The sequence below is a fragment of the Macaca mulatta genome, chromosome 1 (genome assembly GCF_049350105.2).
Source record: "Macaca mulatta isolate MMU2019108-1 chromosome 1, T2T-MMU8v2.0, whole genome shotgun sequence".
Lineage (NCBI taxonomy): Eukaryota > Metazoa > Chordata > Mammalia > Primates > Cercopithecidae > Macaca > Macaca mulatta.
In genome coordinates, this window is record NC_133406.1 from 85,002,543 (window position 1) to 85,025,055 (window position 22,513).

At 38.2% G+C, this 22,513-nt stretch overlaps 1 protein-coding gene across 11 annotated transcripts in view; it reads right to left on the minus strand.

The window, feature by feature from the left end:
* The window catches only part of CDC42BPA (CDC42 binding protein kinase alpha), a 328,744-nt gene that overhangs the window by 249,296 nt on the left and 56,935 nt on the right, over window positions 1–22,513 (minus strand). For all 11 annotated transcript variants that reach the window (XM_028826295.2, XM_077938812.1, XM_077938809.1 and 8 more), the window contains exon 2: window positions 20,133–20,224. In XM_028826295.2, the coding sequence (XP_028682128.1) occupies window positions 20,133–20,224 (92 nt within the window). The remainder of the gene's footprint in view (window positions 1–20,132; window positions 20,225–22,513) is intronic.

Consider the following 22,513-nt stretch of genomic DNA (forward strand, 5'->3'; position numbering starts at 1 on the left):
TTAAAACTGTAAAACATCCTTGAGAAAACTGAGTTAGACCTTAAAAAAAAAAAGAGAATACCTGCTTCATAGACTAACAGACTCAACATTGTTAAGATATCGGTCCTCCCAAAATGTATCTATATACTCAGTGCATACTCAGTAGGCTTTTATAAAAATTGATACATTGATTCTAAAATGCAAAAGTCTTAGAATAATTTAAACAATCTTGAAAAAGAACAAAGTAGGACTCTATACACTCAGAGTTCATTACACGATCTCAACATTAGTATAAAGCTACAGGAATCACGACTGTGGTATTAGCATAAAGGCAGACAATGAGATAAAGAGAATAGAGAGGACAGCAATAGAGCACATGGTTTTTTTACTAAGATGCTAAAATGACTTAATAAAGGGAAAACAGCCTTTTCAACAAATGGTGCTGAAACAACTGGCTACAAATATGAAAAAAAAAATGAATCTCAATGCCGATCTCACATCATACATGAATTTGAGATGGATCACCAATCTAAATATAGTAGTTAAAAACAGAAGGCTTTTAGAAAAGAACACATAGATATCTTTGTGATCTGAGTATAAACAAGGATTTCTTAGAACACAGAAATACTAACTGTAATAGAAAACAATTGATAAAATTATACCTTCAAAATTGAAAACTTCTGCTCATTAAACAATTGTTTTAAAAATGAACAAACCACACAATCTGAGAAAATATTGCTAAAACATCTGACAAAGAACTCTTACAGCTCAACAATAAAAATACAAACATTTCAATTTCTAAAGACTAAGCAAAATATTTGAACACACACCTCACAAACGAAGATGTAAGAATAACAGGCACCCAAAAACCCCATGACATATATAACACAAAAACCCCATGATATATATAACACAAAAACCCCATGCTGATATATAACACAAATGCAAACAACAATGAAAATTAAGACCACAGAATACCACTACATACCCACTAGAATGGGTAAAATTAAGATTAACAATAAAAAATATTGGGCAAGAACAGGGCATAAGTAGGAATGTAAAATGGTACAATTCAACTGGAAGTAGTATGCCAGTTTCTTTTAAATTTAAACATGCAGCTACTATCTAGCATAGCAGTTCCACTTCTAGGTATTTACCCAAGGAAAACAAAAACATATTTCCATAAAAACTTGTACAGGAATATTCATATCAGCTTTATTTGTTACAGCCAAAACACTGGAAACAAATGTTCATCAACAGGAAAATGAATAAACTGTGGAACATTGATAAAATGGTATACTGCTCAGTAATAAAAAGGATTAATACATGCAATTGCAAGGATGAGTCTTGGACATTATCCTGAGTGATAGGTGGACACATAACAGTACATACTGTATAATTCCATTTATATGAAATTTTCAAACAGTCAAAATTAATCTACAGTTAAAACAGCAGTTGCCATTTGATGGAAGTTGTGGGGAACCAACAAGGAGGAAAACTTCCCAGGGTAACAGAAATATTCTGTATCTTGATAAGGGTGATCATTTTCCAAAAACTCAAGCAACTGTACATATACAATTAGGGTATTTCAATGTATGTAAAATTTACCTCAGAAAATCTAAACAAACAACAAAAAGATTTTGTGCTCCTCGTTCATACGTCTTCACCAGTGAGGTCTTCTGGACATTATTAAAAAGAAACAACACTGATCTTACACAAATGCTTTCAGAAAATTGAGAAAAAACACTTTCCAAATTGTTTTATGAGCTAAATATTGTTCCAAAATGTAAGACTATAAAATAGACAAAGGCCAATCTCTCTCATACACATAAACAAAAAATTATAAACAAAATATCAGCAAATCAAACCCAACTATGTATTAAAAGGCCACATCAGGAACAACTGAATTTCTATAGTATTGCAATATTGGTATATTTGAAAATTATAATTTCAACATTAGCCAAATATCATAGTAAAATCATATCAAAATAGATACAGATGGAGCTTTTGATAAAAGTTAACTCCTATTAACGATAAAAGCTCTCTACAGACTAGGACAAAAAGGAAAAAGAGTAATCATTTTTAAAAAAAATAGTAGTAGCAAACTTCTTAATCATTAGTAAAATGCTGAACACTTTCCCCTGATTCACAAACCAGACAAGGATGCCCAGTTTCAGCACTTAAATTCAACATTATTAAAATCTCCTCTATTACAATAATACAGGAAAAAGAAATAAAAGGAATAAATATTGGGAAGAACAAATGCTATCATTATTTGAAGATCAAGATGAGTATATAGAAAATTCAAAAAATTTATGTACAAACTAGAATAAGTTAATATAATCAAGTTCCTTAAATAAAAGATTAATATTTTTAAAGCCAATTGTATTTCTATCACAGCAAGAAAATAAAAAACAGATTTCTAGAACTATCCTTTACTAGCTAACCAAAACACATCAGACTCAAAAAAATTAAATAAAAAAAGAATTGGATTGGGGCAGGTAAAGAAAAGAAATCAGACCCATAAATTTAGTGAAACATGAACAAGACATCTACATTGAAAAATATTTTCCTCAAAGATCAAAAACAGAAGTACCATTTGACCCAACAATCCCATTACTTGGGTATATACCCAAAGGAATATAAACTCTTCTCTTATAAAGACACATGCACACATATATTCACTGCAGCACTGTTCACAATAGCAAAGACATGGAATCAACCTAAATGCTCATTAATGGTGGACTAGATTTCTAAATGTGGTACATATACACCATGGAACGCTATGCAGCCACAGAAAAAAAATGAGATCATGTCCTTCGCAGAGACATGGATGGAGCTGGAGGCCATTATCCTCTGCAAATTAACACAGGAACAGAAAACCAAATACCCCACGTTCTCACTTGTAAGTGGGAGCTAAATGATGAGTACACATGGACACAAAGAAGGGAACAACACACACTGGGACCTATCAGAGGATGGAGGGTAGGAGGAGGGAGAGGATCAGGAAAAAATAACTAATGGGTACTGAGCTTAATATCTGGGTGATGAGGAGGGCGGAGCAAGATGGGCGAATAGGAACAGCTCCAGTCTCCAACTCCCAGTGTGAGCGACACAGAAGACAGGTGATTTCTGCATTTTCAACTGAGGTACTGGGTTCATTTCACTAGGGAGTGCAGGACAGTCGGTGCTGGTCAGCTGCTGCAGCCCAACCAGCGAGAGCTGAAGCAGGAGAGGCATCGCCTCACCTGGGAAGCGCAAGGGGGAAGGGAATCCCTTTTCCTAGCCAGGGGAACTGAGACACACAACACCTGGAAAATCGGGTAACTCCCACCCCAATCCTGCGCTTTAGCAAGGGTCTTAGCAAATGGGCACACCAGCAGATTATATCCCACATCTGGCCGGGAGGGTCCCACGCCCACGGAGCCTCCCTCATTGCTGGCACAGCAGTCTGCGATCTCCCGCAAGGCAGCAGCTAGGCTGGGGGAGGGGCGCCCGCCATTGCTGAGGCTTAAGTAGATAAAGCCACTGGGAAGCTCGAACAGGGTGGAGCTCACAGCAGCTAAAGGAGTCCTGCCTGTCTCTGTAGACTCCACCTCTGGGGACAGGGCACAGCTAAACAACAACAACAACAACAAAAAAAAAAGCAGCTGAAACCTCTGCAGATGCAAACGACTCTCTCTGACAGCTTTGAAGAGAGCAGTGGATCTCCCAGCACGGAGGCTGAGATCTGAGAATGGACAGACTGCCTGCTCAAGTGGGTTCCTGACCTCTGAGTAGCCTAACTGGGAGACATCCCCCACTAGGGGCAGACCGACACCCCACACCTCACACGGTGGAGTACACCCCTGAGAGGAAGCTTCCAAAGCAAGAATCAGACAGGTACACTTGCTGTTCAGCAATATTCTATCTTCTGCAGCCTCTGCTGCTGATACCCAGGCAAACAAGGTCTGGCGTGGACCTCAAGCAATCTCCAACAGACCTACAGCTGAGGGTCCTGACTGTTAGAAGGAAAACTAACAAAAAGGAAGGACACCCAAAACAAAACTCCATGAGTATGTCACCATCATCAAAGACCAGAGGCAGATAAAACCACAAATATGGGGAAAAAGCAGGGCAGAAAAGCTGGAAATTCAAAAAACAAGAGGACATCGCCCCCTGCAAAGGAACACAGCTCATCGCCAGCAACGGATCAAAGCTGGACGGAGAATGACTTTGACGAGATGAGAGAAGAAGGCTTCAGTCCATCAAACTTCTCAGAGCTAAAGGAGGAATTACGTACCCAGCGCAAAGAAACTAAAAATCTTGAAAAAAGAGTGGAAGAATTGATAACTAGAATAATTAATGCAGAGAAGGCCATAAACGACTTGACAGAGATGAAAACCATGACACAAGAAATACATGACAAATGCACAAGCTTCAGTAACCGACTCGATCAACTGAAAGAAAGAGTATCAGCGATTGAGGATCAAATGAATGAAATGAAGCAAGAAGAGAAACCTAAAGAAAAAAGAAGAAAAAGAACAAAGCCTGCAAGAAGTATGGGATTATGTAAAAAGACCAAATCTACGTCTGATTGGGGTACCTGAAAGTGAGGGGGAAAATGGAACCAAGTTGGAAAACACTCTTCAGGATATCATCCAGGAGAACTTCCCCAACCTAGTAGGGCAGGCCAACATTCAAATTCAGGAAATACAGAGAACGCCACAAAGATACTCCTCGAGAAGAGCAACTCCAAGACACATAATTGCCAGATTCACCACAGTTGAAATGAAGGAAAAAATCTTAAGGGCAGCCAGAGAGAAAGGTCGGGTTACCCACAAAGTGAAGCTCATCAGACTAACAGCAGATCTCTCGGCAGAAACTCTACAAGCCAGAAGAGAGTGGGGGCCAATATTCAACATTCTTAAAGAAAAGAATTTTAAACCCAGAATTTCATATCCAGCCAAACTAAGTTTCATAACCTAAGGAGAAATAAAATCCTTTACAGATAAGCAAATGCTTAGAGATTTTGTCACCACCAGGCCTGCCTTACAAGAGACCCTGAAGGAAGCACTAAGCATAGAAAGGAACAACCAGTACCAGCCATTGCAAAAACAAGCCAAAATGTAAAGACCATCGAGGCTAGGAAGAAACTGCATCAACTAACGAGCAAAATAACCAGTTAATATCATAATGGCAGGATCAAGTTCACACATAACAATCTTAACCTTAAATGTAAATGGACTAAATGCTCCAATTAAAAGACACAGACTGGCAAACTGGATAAAGAGTCAAGACCCATCAGTTTGCTGTATTCAGGAGACCCATCTCACATGCAGAGACATACATAGGCTCAAAATAAAGGGATGGAGGAAGATCTACCAAGCAAATGGAGAACAAAAAAAAAGCAGGGGTTGCAATACTAGTCTCTGATACAACAGACTTTAAACCATCAAAGATCAAAAGAGACAAAGAAGGCCATTACATAATGGTAAAGGGATCAATTCAACAGGAAGAGCTAACTATCCTAAATATATATGCACCCAATACAGGAGCACCCAGATTCATAAAGTCCTTCGAGACTTACAAAGAGACTTAGATTCCCATACAATAATAATGAGAGACTTCAACACTCCACTGTCAACATTAGACAGATCAACGAGACAGAAAGTTAACAAGGATATCCAGGAATTGAACTCATCTCTGCAGCAAGCAGACCTAATAGACATCTACAGAACTCTCCACCCCAAATCAACAGAATATACATTCTACTCAGCACCACATCACACTTATTCCAAAATTGACCACATAATTGGAAGTAAAGCACTCCTCAGCAAATGTACAAGAACAGAAATTATAACAAACTGTCTCTCAGACCACAGTGCAATCAAACTAGAACTCAGGACTAAGAAACTCAATCAAAACCGCTCAACTACATGGAAACTGAATAACCTGCTCCTGAATGACTACTGGGTACATAACCAAATGAAGGCAGAAATAAAGATGTTCTTTGAAACCAATGCGAACAAAGATACAACATACCAGAATCTCTGGGACACATTTAAAGCAGTGTGTAGAGGGAAATTTATAGCACTAAATGCCCACAAGAGAAAGCTGGAAAGATCTAAAATTGACACTCTAACATCACAATTAAAAGAACTAGAGAAGCAAGAGCAAACACATTCGAAAGCTAGCAGAAGGCAAGAAATAACTAAGATCAGAGCAGAACTGAAGGAGATAGAGACACAAAAAACCCTCCAAAAAATCAATGAATCCAGGAGTTGGTTTTTTGAAATATCAACAAAATTGATAGACTGCTAGCAAGACTAATAAAGAAGAAAAGAGAGAAGAATCATATAGATGCAATAAAAAATGATAAAGGAGATATCACCACTGACCCCACAGAAATACAAACTACCATCAGAGAATACTATAAACACCTCTACGCAAATAAACTAGAAAATCTAGAAGAAATGGATAATTTCCTGGACACTTACACTCTCCCAAGACTAAACCAGGAAGAAGAATTCCTGAATAGACCAACAGCAGGCTCTGAAATTGAGGCAATAATTAATAGCCTACCAACCAAAAAAAGTCCAGGACCAGATGGATTCACAGCTGAATTCTACCAGAGGTACAAGGAGGAGCTGGTACCGTTCCTTCTGAAACTATTCCAGTCAATAGAAAAAGAGGGAATCCTCCCTAACTCATTTTATGAGGCCAACATCATCCTGATACCAAAGCCTGGCAGAGACACAACAAAAAAAGAGAATTTTAGACCAATATCCCTGATGAACATCGATGCAAAAATCCTCAATAAAATACTGGCAAACCGGATCCAGCAGCACATCAAAAAGCTTATCCACCATGATTAAGTGAGCTTCATCCCTGGGATGCAAGGCTGGTTCAACATACGCAAATCAATAAACGTAATCCAGCATATAAACAGAACCAAAGACAAAAACCACATGATTATCTCAATAGATGCAGAAGAGGCCTTTGACAAAATTCAACAGCCCTTCATGCTAAAAACGCTCAATAAATTCGGTATTGATGGAACGTATCTCAAAATAATAAGAGCTATTTATGACAAACTCACAGCCAATATCATACTGAATGGGCAAAAACTGGAAAAATTCTCTTTGAAAACTGGCACAAGACAGGGATGCCCTCTCTCACCACTCCTATTCAACATAGTGTTGGAAGTTCTGGCTAGGGCAATCAGGCAAGAGAAAGAAATTAAGGGTATTCAGTTAGGAAAAGAAGAAATCAAATTGTCCCTGTTTGCAGATGACATGATTGTATATTTAGAAAACCCCATTGTCTCAGCCCAAAATCTCCTTAAGCTGATAAGCAACTTCAGCAAAGTCTCAGGATACAAAATTAATGTGCAAAAATCACAAGCATTCTTATACACCAGTAACAGACAAACAGAGAGCCAAATCAGGAATGAACTTCCATTCACAATTGCTTCAAAGAGAATGAAATACCTAGGAATCCAACTTACAAGGGATGTAAAGGACCTCTTCAAGGAGAACTACAAACCACTGCTCAGTGAAATAAAAGAGGACACAAACAAATGGAAGAACTTTCCATGCTCATGGATAGGAAGAATCAATATCGTGAAAATGGCCATACTGCCCAAGGTAATTTATAGATTCAATGCCATCCCCATCAAGCTACCAATGACTTTCTTCACAGAATTGGAAAAAACTGCTTTAAAGTTCATATGGAACCAAAAAAGAGCCCACATTGCCAAGACAATCCTAAGTCAAAAGAACAAAACTGGAGGCATCACGCTACCTGACTTCAAACTATACTTCAAGGCTACAGTAACCAAAACAGCATGGTAGTGGTACCAAAACAGAGATATAGACCAATGGAACAGAACAGAGTCCTCAGAAATAATACCACACATCTACAGCCATCTGATCTTTGACAAACCTCAGAAAAACAAGAAATGGGGAAAGGATTCCCTATTTAATAAATGGTGCTGGGAAAATTGGCTAGCCATAAGTAGAAAGCTGAAACTGGATCCTTTCCTTACTCCTTATACGAAAATTAATTCAAGATGGATTAGAGACTTAAATGTTAGACCTAATACCATAAAAACCCTAGAAGAAAACCTAGGTAATACCATTCAGGACATAGGCATGGGCAAGGACTTCATGTCTAAAACACCAAAAGCAACGGCAACAAAAGCCAAAATTGACAAATGGGATCTAATTAAACTAAAGAGCTTCTGCACAGCAAAAGAAACTACCATCAGAGTGAACAGGCAACCTACAGAATGGGAGAAAATTTTTGCAATCTACTCATCTGACAAAGGGCTAATATCCAGAACCTACAAAGAACTCAAACAAATTTACGAGAAAAAAACAAACCACCCCATCGAAAAGTGGGCAAAGGACATGAACAGACAGTTCTCAAAAGAAGACACTCATACAGCCAACAGACACATGAAAAAATGCTCATCATCACTGGCCATCAGAGAAATGCAAATCAAAACCATAATGAGATACCATCTCACACCAGTTAGAATGGTGATCATTAAAAAGTCAGGAAACAACAGGTGCTGGAGAGGATGTGGAGAAATAGGAACACTTTTACACTGTTGGTGAGATTGTAAACTAGTTCAACCATTATGGAAAAGAGTATGGCGATTCCTCAAGGATCTAGAACTAGAAGTACCATATGACCCAGCCATCCCATTACTGGGTATATACCCAAAGGATTATAAATCATGCTGCTATAAAGACACATGCACACGTATGTTTATTGAGGCACTATTCACAATAGCAAAGACTTGGAATCAACCCAAATGTCCATCAGTGACAGACTGGATTAAGAAAATGTGGCACATATACACCATGGAATACTATGCAGCCATAAAAAAGGATGAGTTCGTGTCCTTTGTAGCGACATGGATGCAGCTGGAAACCCTCATTCTCAGCAAACTATCGCAAGAACAGAAAACCAAACACCGCATGTTCTCACTCATAGGTAGGAACTGAACAATGAGATCACTTGGACTCGGGAAGGGGAACATCATACACCAGGGCCTATCATGGGGAGCGGCGAGGGGGGAGGAATTGCACTGGGAGTTATTCCTGATGTAAATGACGAGTTGACGGGTGTTGACGAGTTGAATGGTGCAGCACGCCAACATGGCACAAGTATACATATGTAACAAACCTGCATGTTATTATGCACATGTACCCTAGAACTTAAAGTATAATAATAATAAAAAAAATCTGGGCGATGAAATAACCTGTACAACAAATGCCCATGACACAAGTTTACCTATTTAACAATCCTGCAAGTGTACCCCTGACCTTAAGAATTGTTTTTAAAAAAGACTTCTACATTGAAAACTGTTTTTTAAAAATTAGTAAGTAACACACATAGGTTAGTTACGTAAGTAAAAGTTCCTTTGCAATTAAATGTGAAAAAGGTAGTCTTTACAACAAACAATAATCAGAAACCACTAAGAATAAAGTGAACTTTAACCTATACCTCAGAAAACACAAAACAGTCAATACCAGATAGATGAGACATCTAAATATGAAAGGTTTCTTTTGAAAGATCAGAAAAAGAATTTATTTTAATTAGAGGAAAATATGTTCATTACCTCGAGGTTAGAAAAAAATTTAACACAAAAATCACTAATTATAAAGAAAAGTTTAATTAATTGGACTCCATTAACACTAAGAATTTCTGTTTAATACAAGATCTTTGGAGACAGGGAAATGCCAAGCCACAGAAAAGATGTGTCACATATATATACACACACATGAGTGTACATCTCCAACAACGGATCTGAATCTAGAATATGAAGATAAGTCAGACAACTCACCCACGCAACTCCTACTTACCCAACCCCAAAATGTGCACTTCATGGAAAGGATATCTAAGTGATATGAAAATGTGTTCAAATGTAGACACTATCAAGAAATGCAAAATGAAATATCACAATACAGCTACTCACTCACTAAAAAAAAAACCTAAAGTAAAAAAAAAAAAGACCCGTGTTAGTGAAGTTATAAAGCAACTGGGACCTTTATACACTGTTGATGGGAATTAACCACTTGGGAAATTATTTGGCATTATCTACTAAAGCTAAATAAGCCTATCCTGTGACCCAGCAATTCTAAATTTATATCAAACACAAATAAGTGCTCATATCTCCCAAAAGATATGCACAAAAATGTTCATAACAGCATTATACATAATGGCCAAAAACCATAAACAACTTGAACACCATTAATAAATAACTTGTGGCATGTCCATATTAAGAAAAATACTGTGAACCAGTGAAAAACAAGAATGAATTACAAAAGTGTACTGTTGAGCACAAGAAGCTAGAAACCAAAGCGTATATATTACATAATTCCATTAACATAAAACTGAAAAGCAAGCAAAAAAAAAAAAAAAAAAAAAAAAACCTAGGGTGATAGAAGTCAGAATAGTTAACAGAATAGTTAATAAAGAAGTGATTATTCACATGGCAGGGGGAGCAATGGGAGCCTATCGGAATGCTAGAAATGTTCTATATCTTGAACTGCCTGATGGTTTATACAAGTTCATATAAACGTGAAAATCTGGCTGTGACCAGTGGTGAAGCAAGGTAGTGGAATAGAAGCCTACACCATTCAAGCTCCCCCACACCATGCTGGAACAGCAAATTTTAAAAGCTATCTGCAAAGAGAAAAGCACTATCACAAGAACCAAAACTCAGGTAAACAATCACAGTACCTGGTTTTAACTTCGTATCTTGAAAAAAGGCATTAGGAAGACAGGAGAAACAGTCTTGAATCATGGATGCCACCCCTATTTTCCTATTCCCTGGCAACGGCCATGAGGTAGAGAGAGAGAATATACTTCAGGGAGGGAAAGCACAGACACTCAGTGCTGCCCTGTCACAGCAGAGAATGAAGCCCTGCTGGACTCAGCCAGTGGCCATGCTTGGAGGGGACATTTGACTAGCTCTAGCCAAAGGGGAGTCACCTATCCCAGCAGGTCAGAACGAGAGTTTCCCAGCAAGCATCACCACTGCAGGCTGAAGTGCTCTGGGGTCCTAGGTAAACTTGAATGTCAGTCAAGTTGTGTTCTAACAAGGACTCCAATTCCTAGGCAACCCCTAGTGCTTGGAGCCAGTGAACTAGGGTTGCACATGACCTAGAAAGGCATCAACTGTCCATCCCCCAACCCAGGCAGTGCAGCTCACGGGAACCAGAGTGACTGCTTCCTTCTGCTTAAGAACAGGAGAGCAAAGAGTAAAGAGGACTTTGTCTTGCATCTTTTGTGGGTTTTTTTGTTTTTTTTTTTTGAGACGGAGTCTCACTCTGTCGCCTGGGCTGGAGTGCAGTGGCGCCATCTCAGCTCACTGCCAACCTCGGCCTCCCAAGTTAAAGCAATTCTCCCGTCTCAACCTCCCCAGTAGCTGGGACCACAGGCACGTACCACTTCACCCAGCTAATTTTTGTATTTTTAGTAGAGATGGGGCTTCGCCATGTTGGCCAGGCTGGTCTCGAACTCCTGACCTCAGGTGATCTGCCCACCTTGGCCTCCCAAAGTGCTGAGATTACAGGCGTGAGCCACCGTGCACAGCCCCGACTTTGTCTTGCGTTTTGGATACCAGCTCAACAACACTGGAATCGAGCATCAGGCAGAGCCATGAGGCCCCCATTCCAGGCCCTAGCTCCCCGACGACATTTCTAGACACGCTCTGGGCCAAAAGGGAACCCGTTGCCTTGAAAAGAAGGATTCGGTCCTGGCAGGACTCACCACCTGCTGACTAAAGATTTCTTGGGCACGGAATTGCCATTGGGCACCAGCAATACCCAGGGAGTATGCCGTGGGCCTTAAGGTCTGAGGCTACTTGCTTCAAGTGAGATCCAGCACATTCCCAGTTGTGGTGGCCACCGAGAAAGACTCCTTCTGTTAGAGAAAAGCAGAGGGAAATGTAAAGGGAACTTTGTCTTGCTTTCAGGTATCACAGTGGGGCAGAGCAAAAGGCAGGCTTTTCAGATCCCCAAGTCCAGCCTCTTGGACACCATTTCTGGACTGGCTCTGGGCCAGAGGAAAACCCACTGCCTAAAGGGTGAGTCCCAGGCCTGGCAACATTCACCACAAGCTGACGGAAGAGCTTTTGGGCTTTAAGTGAACACTGGCGGTGTGGCCTGGCAGAACCGCTCATGGACCAGTCATGGTGCTGGCCACAGAGAGGGGCTCCTCCTCTACATGTGGAAAGGGGAGAGAAGAGCGGGAAGGACTTTTTGTATTGTGGTTTGAATGACAGCACAGTCATAGTAAAATAAAACATCAGGCAGAATGCTAAGGTTTTGCTATGCTGGGCTTCAGGTCTGACCCAGCACAGTCCCAGTGATGGTGGCCACAGGGGTACTTGTATCACCAAATCCCCAGAGTTCCAGGTGGCTCAGCACAGAGAGAAAGACTCCATATGTTTGGGAGAAAGTAAAGGAAAAGAGTAAGAGTTTTTGCCTGGTAATCCAGAGAATTCTTTTGGATCTTATCCAAGACCACCAAGGCAATACCTATACAAGACTGCAAAAACCACCGTGTTACTGGCCTTTGGGCCCAAGTCCCTTCAAATACCTGGAATGCCTTCCCAAGAAAGACAAGTACAAACAAGACCAGACTGCAAAGTCTATAATAAATACCTAACTCTTCAATGTCCAGACACCAAAAAACATCTAAAAGCATCAACACTATCCACAAAAACCTGACCTCATCAAATGAACTAAATAAGGCATCAGGAATCAATCCTGGAGAAAACAAAGACACATGACATTTCAGACACAGAACTCAAAATAGCTATTTTGGGCCAAGCACGGTGGCTCACACTTGTAATCCCAGCACTGTGGGAGGCTGAGGCGGGTGGATCACTTGAGGTCAGAACTTCGAGACCAGCCTGGCCAACATAGTGAAACCCCATCTCTACTAAAAATACAAAAATTAGCCAGGGGTGGTGGTAGGTGCCTGTAATCCCAGCTACTCAGGAGGCTGATGTGGAAGAACCCGGGAGGCGGAGGTTGCAGTGAGCCAAGATCACGTCACTGCACTTTAGCCTGGGCAACAGAGCGAAACTTTGTCTCAAAACAAAAAGCTATTTTGGCCAGGTGCAGTGGCTCATGCCTGTAATCCCAGCACTTTGGGAGGCCAAGCAGGCAGATCATTTGAAGTCAAAGACCAGCCTGGCCAACACGGTGAAACTCCATCTCTATTTTAAAAAAAAATACAAAAAGTAGCCAGGCATGATGGTCCAAGCCTGTAATCCTAGCTACTCAGGAGGCTGAGGCAGGAGAAGGGCTTGTAGTAAGCTGGAGGTTGTAGTGAGGCGGAGGTTGTAGTCAGCTGAGATGGCACCACTGCACTCCAGCCTGGGCAATAGAGTGAGACCCCATCTTAAAAAACAATAGCTATTTTGAGGAAACTCAAAGAAATTCAAGATAACACAGAGAAGGAATTCGGCATTCTATAAGACAAATTTCACAAACAGATTAAAATAATTAAAAAGGGGGCCAGGCGTAGTGGCTCACGCCTATAATCCCAACACTTTGGGAGGCCAAGGCAGGCAGATCACCTGACGTCAGAAGTTCGAGACCAGCCTGGCCAACACTGTAAAACCTCATCTCTATTAAAAATACAAAAATTAGCTGAGCGTGGTACGCACCTGTAGTCCCAGCTACTTGGGAGGCTGAGACAGGAGAATTGCTTGAACTCAGGAGATGGAGGCCGTAGTGAGCCAAGATCACACCACTGCACTCCAACCTGAGTGACAGAATGCGACTCCATCTCAAAATAAATAAATAAACAAAAAAAAATAATTTTTAAAAATCAAGCAGAAATTCTAGAGTTGAAAAACGCAACTGACATGTTAAAGAACGCATCAAAGTCTCTTAATAGCAGAATTGATCAAGCAGAAGCAAGAATTACTGAGCTTGAAAATGGGCTATTTGAAAATACACAGAGGTGACAGAAGAAAAAAGAATGAAAAGCAATGAAGCATATGTATAAGATCTAGGAAACAGTCTCAAAGGGGTAAATCTAAGAGCTATCGACCTTAAAGAGAAGGTAGAGAAAATAGGAGTAGAAAGTTTATTAAAGGGATAATGAGAGTACTTTCCAAATCTAGAGAAAGATATCAATATTCAAGTACAGCACAGTTCGTTAAGTACTAGCTAGAGCAATTAAACAAAAGAACAAAAGGATGCCCAAATTGGAAAGAAAGAAGTCAAATTACCCTTGTTTGAAGATGATATGGTCTTATATTTTGGAAAACCTAAAGACTCCACACATACACACACACAAAATCTTATTCAAACTGATAAACAAATTCAGTAAAGTTGCAGGATACAAAATCAACATAGAAAAATCAGTAGCATTTCTCTATGCCAACGATGAACAACCTGAAAAAGAATTCAAAAAAGTAATCCCATGTACAATAGCCACAACTAATATTAAATACCTAGAAATTAAATCAGGCAAAGAAGTAAAAGATGTCTACAGTGAAAACTATAGAACACAAATGCTATGGTCAAATGGTATAAGAATAAAATGCTACTGTTTATTTGTCCCCTACAAAAATGTAAAAATCCATCAAGTTACGTATGTGTATTTTTTAATTGAAGTATATAAACATATATATGTGAGGTATGTGCACACACGCACACACACCTCAATATACTGATGAAACACTGATGAAAGAAATTGAAGAGGACACAAAAAACTGAAAAGATATTCAATGCTCATGGGTTAGAAGAATCAATACTGTTAAAATATCCATACTGCCGAAGCAATCTACAGATTCAATGCAATCCCTGTCAAAATATTAATGACATTCTTCACAGAAATAGAAAAAATAATCCTAAAATTTATATGGAATTACAAAAGACCCAGAATAGCCAAAGCTATCCCAAGCAAAAAGAATGAAACTGGAGGAGTTATATTATCTGACTTCAAATTATACTACAGAGCTACAGTAACCAAACCAGCATGGTACTGATATAAAAACAGACACATAGATTAATGAAACTGAATAAAGAACCCAGAAGGAAATCTACATACCTAGAGTGAACTAATTTTCAACAGCGGTGCCAAGAATGTTAGGGAAAACACAGTTTCTTTAATAAACGGTGCTGGAAAAACTGGATATCCATATGCAGAAGAAGGAAATTTGATCCCTATCTCTCACCTTATATCAAAAACAAATCAAAATGGATTAAAGACTTAAGTCTAATACCTCAAAGTATAAAACTACTAAAAGAAAACATTGATGAAAATCTCCAGGACACTGGTCTGCACAAAAATTTCTTAAAACACAGGCAACCAAAGCAAAAAATGGACAAATAAGATGACATCAAGTTAAAAAGTTTCTGCACAGCAAAGGAAACAATCAACAAAGTGAAGAGACAAGTCACAGAATGGGAGGAAGTATTTGCAAACTACTCATCTGACAAGGGATTAAATAACCAGAATATACAAGGAATTCAAACAACTCTATAGGAAACAATCTGATAATCCAGTTTTTAAAATGGGCTCAAGATTTTGATAAAAAAGACATACAAATGGCAAACAGGCATATGAAAAAAGTGCTCAACATCACTGATCACCAGAGAAATGCAAATTAAAACTACAATGAGGTATCATCTCACCCCAGTTAAAATGACTTTTATCCACAAGTCAGGCAGTAACAAATGCTACTGACGACGTGGAAAAAAAGGAGGAAATGGGGATGATTAATGAGTACAAAAAAAACAGAATGACCAAGACCTAGTATTTGGTAGCACAACAGGGGCACTGTAGTCAATAATAATTTAATTGTCCATTCTGAAATAACTAAAAGAGTACAACTGGATTTTTTGTAACACAAAGGACCAATAATAATTGTCCATTTTGAAATAACTAAGTACAACTGGATTTTCTGTAACACAAAGGATAAAGGCTTGAATGCCTGAATGTCCATTCTGAAATAACGTGGGTATCCAATTTTCCATGATGCAATTATTAAGCATTGCATGTCTGTACCAGAATATCTCATATACTCCATAAATACATAAACTATGTACCCACAAAAATTAAAAAATAAATAAATAAGGCCGGGCATGGTGGCTCACGCCTGTTAATCCCAGCACTTTGGGAGGTCAACATGGGTGCATCACCTGAGGTCAGGAGTTCGAGACCAGCCTGGCCAACAAGGTGAAACCGCATGTCTACTAAAAATATAAAAATTAGCCAGGCGTGGTAGCAGGCACTTGTAATCCCAGCTACTTGGGAGGCTGAGGCAGGAGAATCACTTGAACCCGGGTGGTGGAGGTTGCAGTGAGCCAAGATTGCACCATTTCACTCCAGCCTGGGTGACAAGAGCAAAACTCCATCTCAAATAAAAAAATAGAAAATAAAAAAAGAATGCTATGGTCAAATGGCATAAGAATAAAATGCCATTTCTTGTTTTGTACCCTAAAAAAATGTAAAAATCCATCAAGTTGTATGTGTGTATATTTTTTAAAACTGATGTGTATGTGTATACAATATACTTCAATTTTTTTTTAATTTTAGAACCTCAAAAAAATATTTTTTCAGACAAATAAAATCAGAAAATTTGTCATCAGCAGACTTACATTGAAGAAATACTAAAGGGGGCCAGGCACTGTGCCTCATAACTATAACCCCAGCACTTTGGGAGGCTGAGGCAGGAGCACTGCTTGAGCCTTGGAGTTTGAAACCAGCCTGGGCAATGTAGTAAAATCCCATCACTACAAGAAAATTTACAAATTAGCCAAGCATGCTGGTGCACATCTACAGTCTTAGCTACCCAGGATGCTGAGGTAGGAGGATCACTTGGGCCCAGGAATTCAAGGCTGCAGTGAGCTATGATCATACCACTGCACTGCAGCCAGAGAGACAAAGCAAAACTTTGTCTCTAAATATAAAACAGAAATATTAAAGGGAATGTTTAAGTCAAAAGGAAAATGATCCCAAAGGTAAGTACATGAACGTGAAGAGCAGAGAAAATATAAATATGTGGGTAAACCTACATAAATAGGTACAATATATATATTGGGGTTTCAAATATATATGGAACTAAAATACATGACAGCAATGACCAAAAAAAAAAGGTAGAAATTGGGTAAATGGGAATTGGCAAAATATAAATTTACCAAGGATACGTGTGGTAATCACCAGGGGAACCCATAAAAGAAGATAAAATTGGGAGGTATAATTTAAAATATTCCATTAATCCAAGAAAAAGCAAGAAATGAGAGAAAAATAACACAAAATGAGTAAAACAAATATAAAACAAAAACCTAATTATATTCTACTGAACAGGAAACATACCACATGTTTATAGAAAGCTAAAACTAAAAGGACAGAATAAGATATTTAATGAAAATACTAATAAAAAAGAGTTGGAGTAGTTCTACTAATATCAGATTAAGGAAAATTTACATCAAAAAACTCTAGAGATAATGGGAACACTCCATAATGATGAATGAGTTAATCACGAGGAAGATATAATAACTGTACATATGTTATTAGCAAAAACTGAAAGAAATGAAGAAATCCTCTCTCAGGAAATGACAGATCAAACTGAAAAAAACAGAAAGTAAGGATGTTGAAGATTTAAACAAGATTTTGAACTTGACCTAAGTGATATTTACAGAACACTGCACAGCAAATTTCAAAGGATTCCAATCACATAGAGTATGTGTTCTAACCACTTTTAAATTACATTATAATAATAATTAAAAAACAAACTAGAAAATTTTCTAAATGTTTAGAAATTTTTTTAATGGACTTTAAATTCATAGATCAAAAAATAGAGATTTAAAATCACACTGTATTTTAAGCAAAAAATATATACATATATATGACATATCAAAATATGTCTGCTATAGCTAAAAATATATAGCCTTAACCACAGATTTGAAAAGAAGGGCTAGATATCAATGCTATTTCAAAAAATCAGAAAAACAATAGCAAGTTAAAACCAAAGAAAATATTATAAAGTGCAGAAATTAAATAACCAGAAAACAAATCTACAATAACAAAATTCAAAAGGCCAAGTTAATTCACGGAAAAGATAATAAACTGATAAACCCCTAGCAAGAAAAGTTTTAAGACAGAAATGATCAATACAGTAATAAGTTTTAAAACTTAGATGAAATGGATAAACCTAGCAAAACCTAGCAAAACTAATACATATATACAAGTCATTTTATTTCCATTAAAGAAATTAAACATATTATTTAAAACTTTTTCACTAGCAACCTCTGGTCTCAGAGGCTTCACCAGTTAAGTCTTGTAAGCATATGAGGAAAAAAATAACAACAATCTTCACTAACTCTTCTGGAGAGCAGTAAAGGGGGGAACATTTCCCTCTTCTTGTAAGACCAGCAAAACCAAGATACCAAAATCTGATCAGAACATTCAAAGTAGGAAAATTACAGGCCAATTTATCTTAAGAACATAGGTGCAAAGATCCTAACAACACAGAAAAAGCACATGAAGTCCATTGGTACATACAAAGGGGTAACATATCACAAGCCAATTGGGCTTATTTTAGGAATGCAAAGATTGTTTAACATGTGAAAATATAACAGCCTAATTCAACACATTAATAAAGTAAAGGAGAAAAACCATGAATGTCCCAAAAGATGCAGACAAAGTATTAATAAAATTCAACAAAATTCCTAATTTGAAAAGTATAACAAGGTATAAGATCAATAAAATTAAATTATACTTCTAACTACTACCAAGAAAACAATTAGGAAATGAAATTTCACAAACAATTCTAATTAAAATAATATCAAGAATATCACATATCCAGGAATAAATCTGCTGAAAGATGTGGTCTTCTATACTGAATGAACACTACCAAACAGTATTGAGAGAAACTTATAAAGCCCTAAATAAATGGAAGAATATACCATGTCTATGGATTAGCTAATTCAGTAGTATTGTTAAGATGCCAATTAACTGCAAACTGATCTCCAGTTTCAATACAAACTTAACCCAAATTCCTGGAAAAGACAGAGAGAGAGAGAGTGAGTGTGTGTGTGTGTGTGTATGTGTGCGCGTACATGTATGTGTATTTTTTTTTTTTTTTTTTTTGAGACGGGGTCTTTGCTCTGTCACCCAGGCACGAGTGCAGTGGCCGGATCTCAGCTCACTGCAAGCTCCGCCTCCCGGGTTCACGCCATTCTCCTGCCTCAGCCTCCCGTGTAGCTGGAACTACCTGCGCCCGCCACCTGACCGCCACCTCGCCCGGCTAGTTTTTTGTATTTTTTAGTAAAGACGGGGTTTCACCTTGTTAGCCAGGATGGTCTCCATCTCCTGACCTCGTGATCCACCCGTCTTGGCCTCCCAAGGTGCTGGGATTACAGGCTTGAGCCACCGTGCCCAGCCGTGTATGTGTATCTCTACGAGTGAGTAGAAACTGAAAAACTGATTCTAAAATACTATGAAAATATCCTCTAGGAGGCCAAGGCAGGCAGATCACTTGAAGTCAGGAATTCAAGACCAGCCTGACCAACACAGCGAAACCCCGACTTGACTAAAAATACAAAAATTAGCTGGGCCTGATGGCGGATGCCTATAATCCCAGCTACTCAGGAGGCTAAGGCAGGAGAATCACTCGAAGCCGGGAGGTGCAGGTTGCAGTGAGCCGAGATCACGCCACTGCACTCCAGCCTGGGCAACAGCGGGAGACTCCATCTCAAAAATAAACACATACATACATACACAAAATAAAATACTATGAAAATATCAGGGGAGGAGAGATGGGAGAGGGGTAGAAAAAGGAAGTCGGAGTTATACACACTACCAGGTATCAAGATTCCTTATATACTAGAATAAGACAAATAAATAGACCAACAGAACGAAAGAGTCTAGAAACACACTCATATTTACATTGACATACGAAGTACATATGAAAACATGATCTTAAAAAAAAATTCCAAGTAGAAATATTTCATTCAACACTTCATTTTCTGAGCAATTGTATCAATCACAACAGCACAATCACATCAATCACAACTTAACAAATATTGTTTAACAAGTAACAATACTTGTTAATTTCTCTCACAACTGTGTTCAACAGCTACCAAAACAATTAGCAGACCTTCTATCAAATCTTAATCTCTTACCTCCCCAAAAGCTCCTCGACCAATCACCTTTAATATTTCAAAGTCTTCTCTATGTAATCGCATTTGTTTCACTTTAGAAGTAAATGGTTTAGCTGAAATGAAAGAGCAATATCAATTATTTTCTTAATAAAATGTGATGCAAATTAGATATAAATAATGGTGTTTCTTAGTTACACAAAAATTCAAATTATTATTTAAGAATTGTCAAAATACTTAAAAATTCCAAACTATATGAGAATAAACAAATTTGATTTCCCTAAGAAAACAATATATTTTCTTTTATTTCTTACATATGAATTACATTTTTGGTGAGAAATATATGTTTAAACTCCAAATAACATATGAAAGAATGCAAAGCAAGGGGGATGTAAAAATGAGACCAGTTTTAACATTCTATCAGCATTAAATATATATTTTAACACAAATGTATAAAAAATAAAAGCAGATTTCACAGCACCAGAGAGCTCTTCAGCAATTCCCACCAAGTAAATTCATATTTCTTTCACATTCATTTGTTCTTTCAAAATGCTTCAGCAAACGTCTACAGTATACAAAGCATGGTGGCAATGACTGGAGTTTTTAAAAAGTTGATTATGGATATGATACTTTCCTTCAAGAAGCTCTTAGTCTTCATTCAAGAAAGGCAAGTATGCATATATGCAGACACAAAATTTAATAATGTGATAAAGTTTTAAGTGCTTCAGAATTAGTGAGAACACTAATTATATGGATACTAATGCTTCACACAAAGGAGATAACAGATAAATTGAACCTTGAGAACTAAATAGAATCTTGCTCCTTTGCCTGGGTTTGACTGTGTAGATACACCAGGCAAGAGGGAACAATATAAGCAAATGAAGACAGGCAAGGAAGTGAATTTGGGGTGTTAATGGTAAATAATCCATGGTAAAGAATTGTGAGAAGAAATGCAAAGAAATAAGAGCTAGAAAATGGAAAATGCTTTGAATTTCATTAAAGGAAATTAGATGCAATCTTATTAATATTTTAACTGGTAAATTAAAATTTGCTAATGATTAGAGCGATTATATATTCTGCTGCCTGTAAGAGAAGTTTAGACGTGTCTCCTTTCCTCTCCTCGGGTCTGTCTTTCACAAAAAGGAATTGATATGATTAAAGGATCATAATACATGGATGTAGCTGTCTTCTCCTCTCTTCCTTCCATGGAGACAGAGTGTGATAAGATCAAAGATATGTATTTGAGCATAAGGGGAGTGAAACAGATAGGTCATACAGTTTGCTCTGATCTAGAAGTATGCATTTAGCCCTAACTAGCTTCGAAAACGGGTATTCCGCACTGCTTAGTCAAGTCTACTAGAGATTTCTGTATTCGTGTTTTGTAAGGAAAGGAAAGACAGAGAGGATTTCCATGTGGAATTCACACAACAGTGAAGAGAAAGAGAAAAAAATTAGCTGAACGTGATGGCACACGCCTGTAGTCCTTAGCTACTCAGTAGGCTAAGGCAGAAGGATAACTTGAGCCCAGGTATTCGAGGCTGCAATGAGTCATGATCATACCACTGCACTCCAGCCTGGGCAAAATAGCAAGATCTGGTCTTTTAAAAAGCAGTAATAACAGAATTAATAATAACAAAATTCTATTTGCAATAGCATTCAAAAGAATAAAGTACTTAAGGATAAATTTAACCAACGAGGTGAAAGACTTGTACACTGGAAACTACAAAATATTGCTAATAGGCCGGGCGCGGTGGCTCAAGCCTGTAATCCCAGCACTTTGGGAGGCCGAGATGGGCGGATCACGAGGTCAGGAAATCGAGACCATCCTGGTTAACACGGTGAAACCCCATCTCTACTAAAAAAAAATACAAAAAAACTAGCCGGGCGAGGTGGCGGGCGCCTGTAGTCCCAGCTACTCGGGAGGCTGAGGCAGGAGAATGGCGTGAACCCGGGAGGCGGAGCTTGCAGTGAGCTGAGATCCGGCCACTGCACTCCAGCCTGGGCGACAGAGCGAGACTCTGTCTCAAAAAAAAAAAAAAAAAAAAAAAAAAATATTGCTAATAAAAATTAAAGAAGACTTAAATAAATGAAAAGACATCCAGTATTCTGGATTGGAAGAAGACTTAATATTGTTAATATGACAATATTACCCAAAGCAATCCACAGATTCAAAGCAATCTGTATCAAAATTACAATGGCATTACAGAAATAGAAAAATTCATCCTAAAATTCATATGGAGAGAGAGAAAAGACAACCCATAGAATGGGAAAAGTATTTGCAAATCATGTATCTACTAAGGAATTAATACCAGAATATATAAAGAACTCCTACAAGTCAACGACAAAAAACCCCAATTCAAAAATGGGCAAAAGTTTTAATAAACATTTCTCCAAAGAAGATAAAT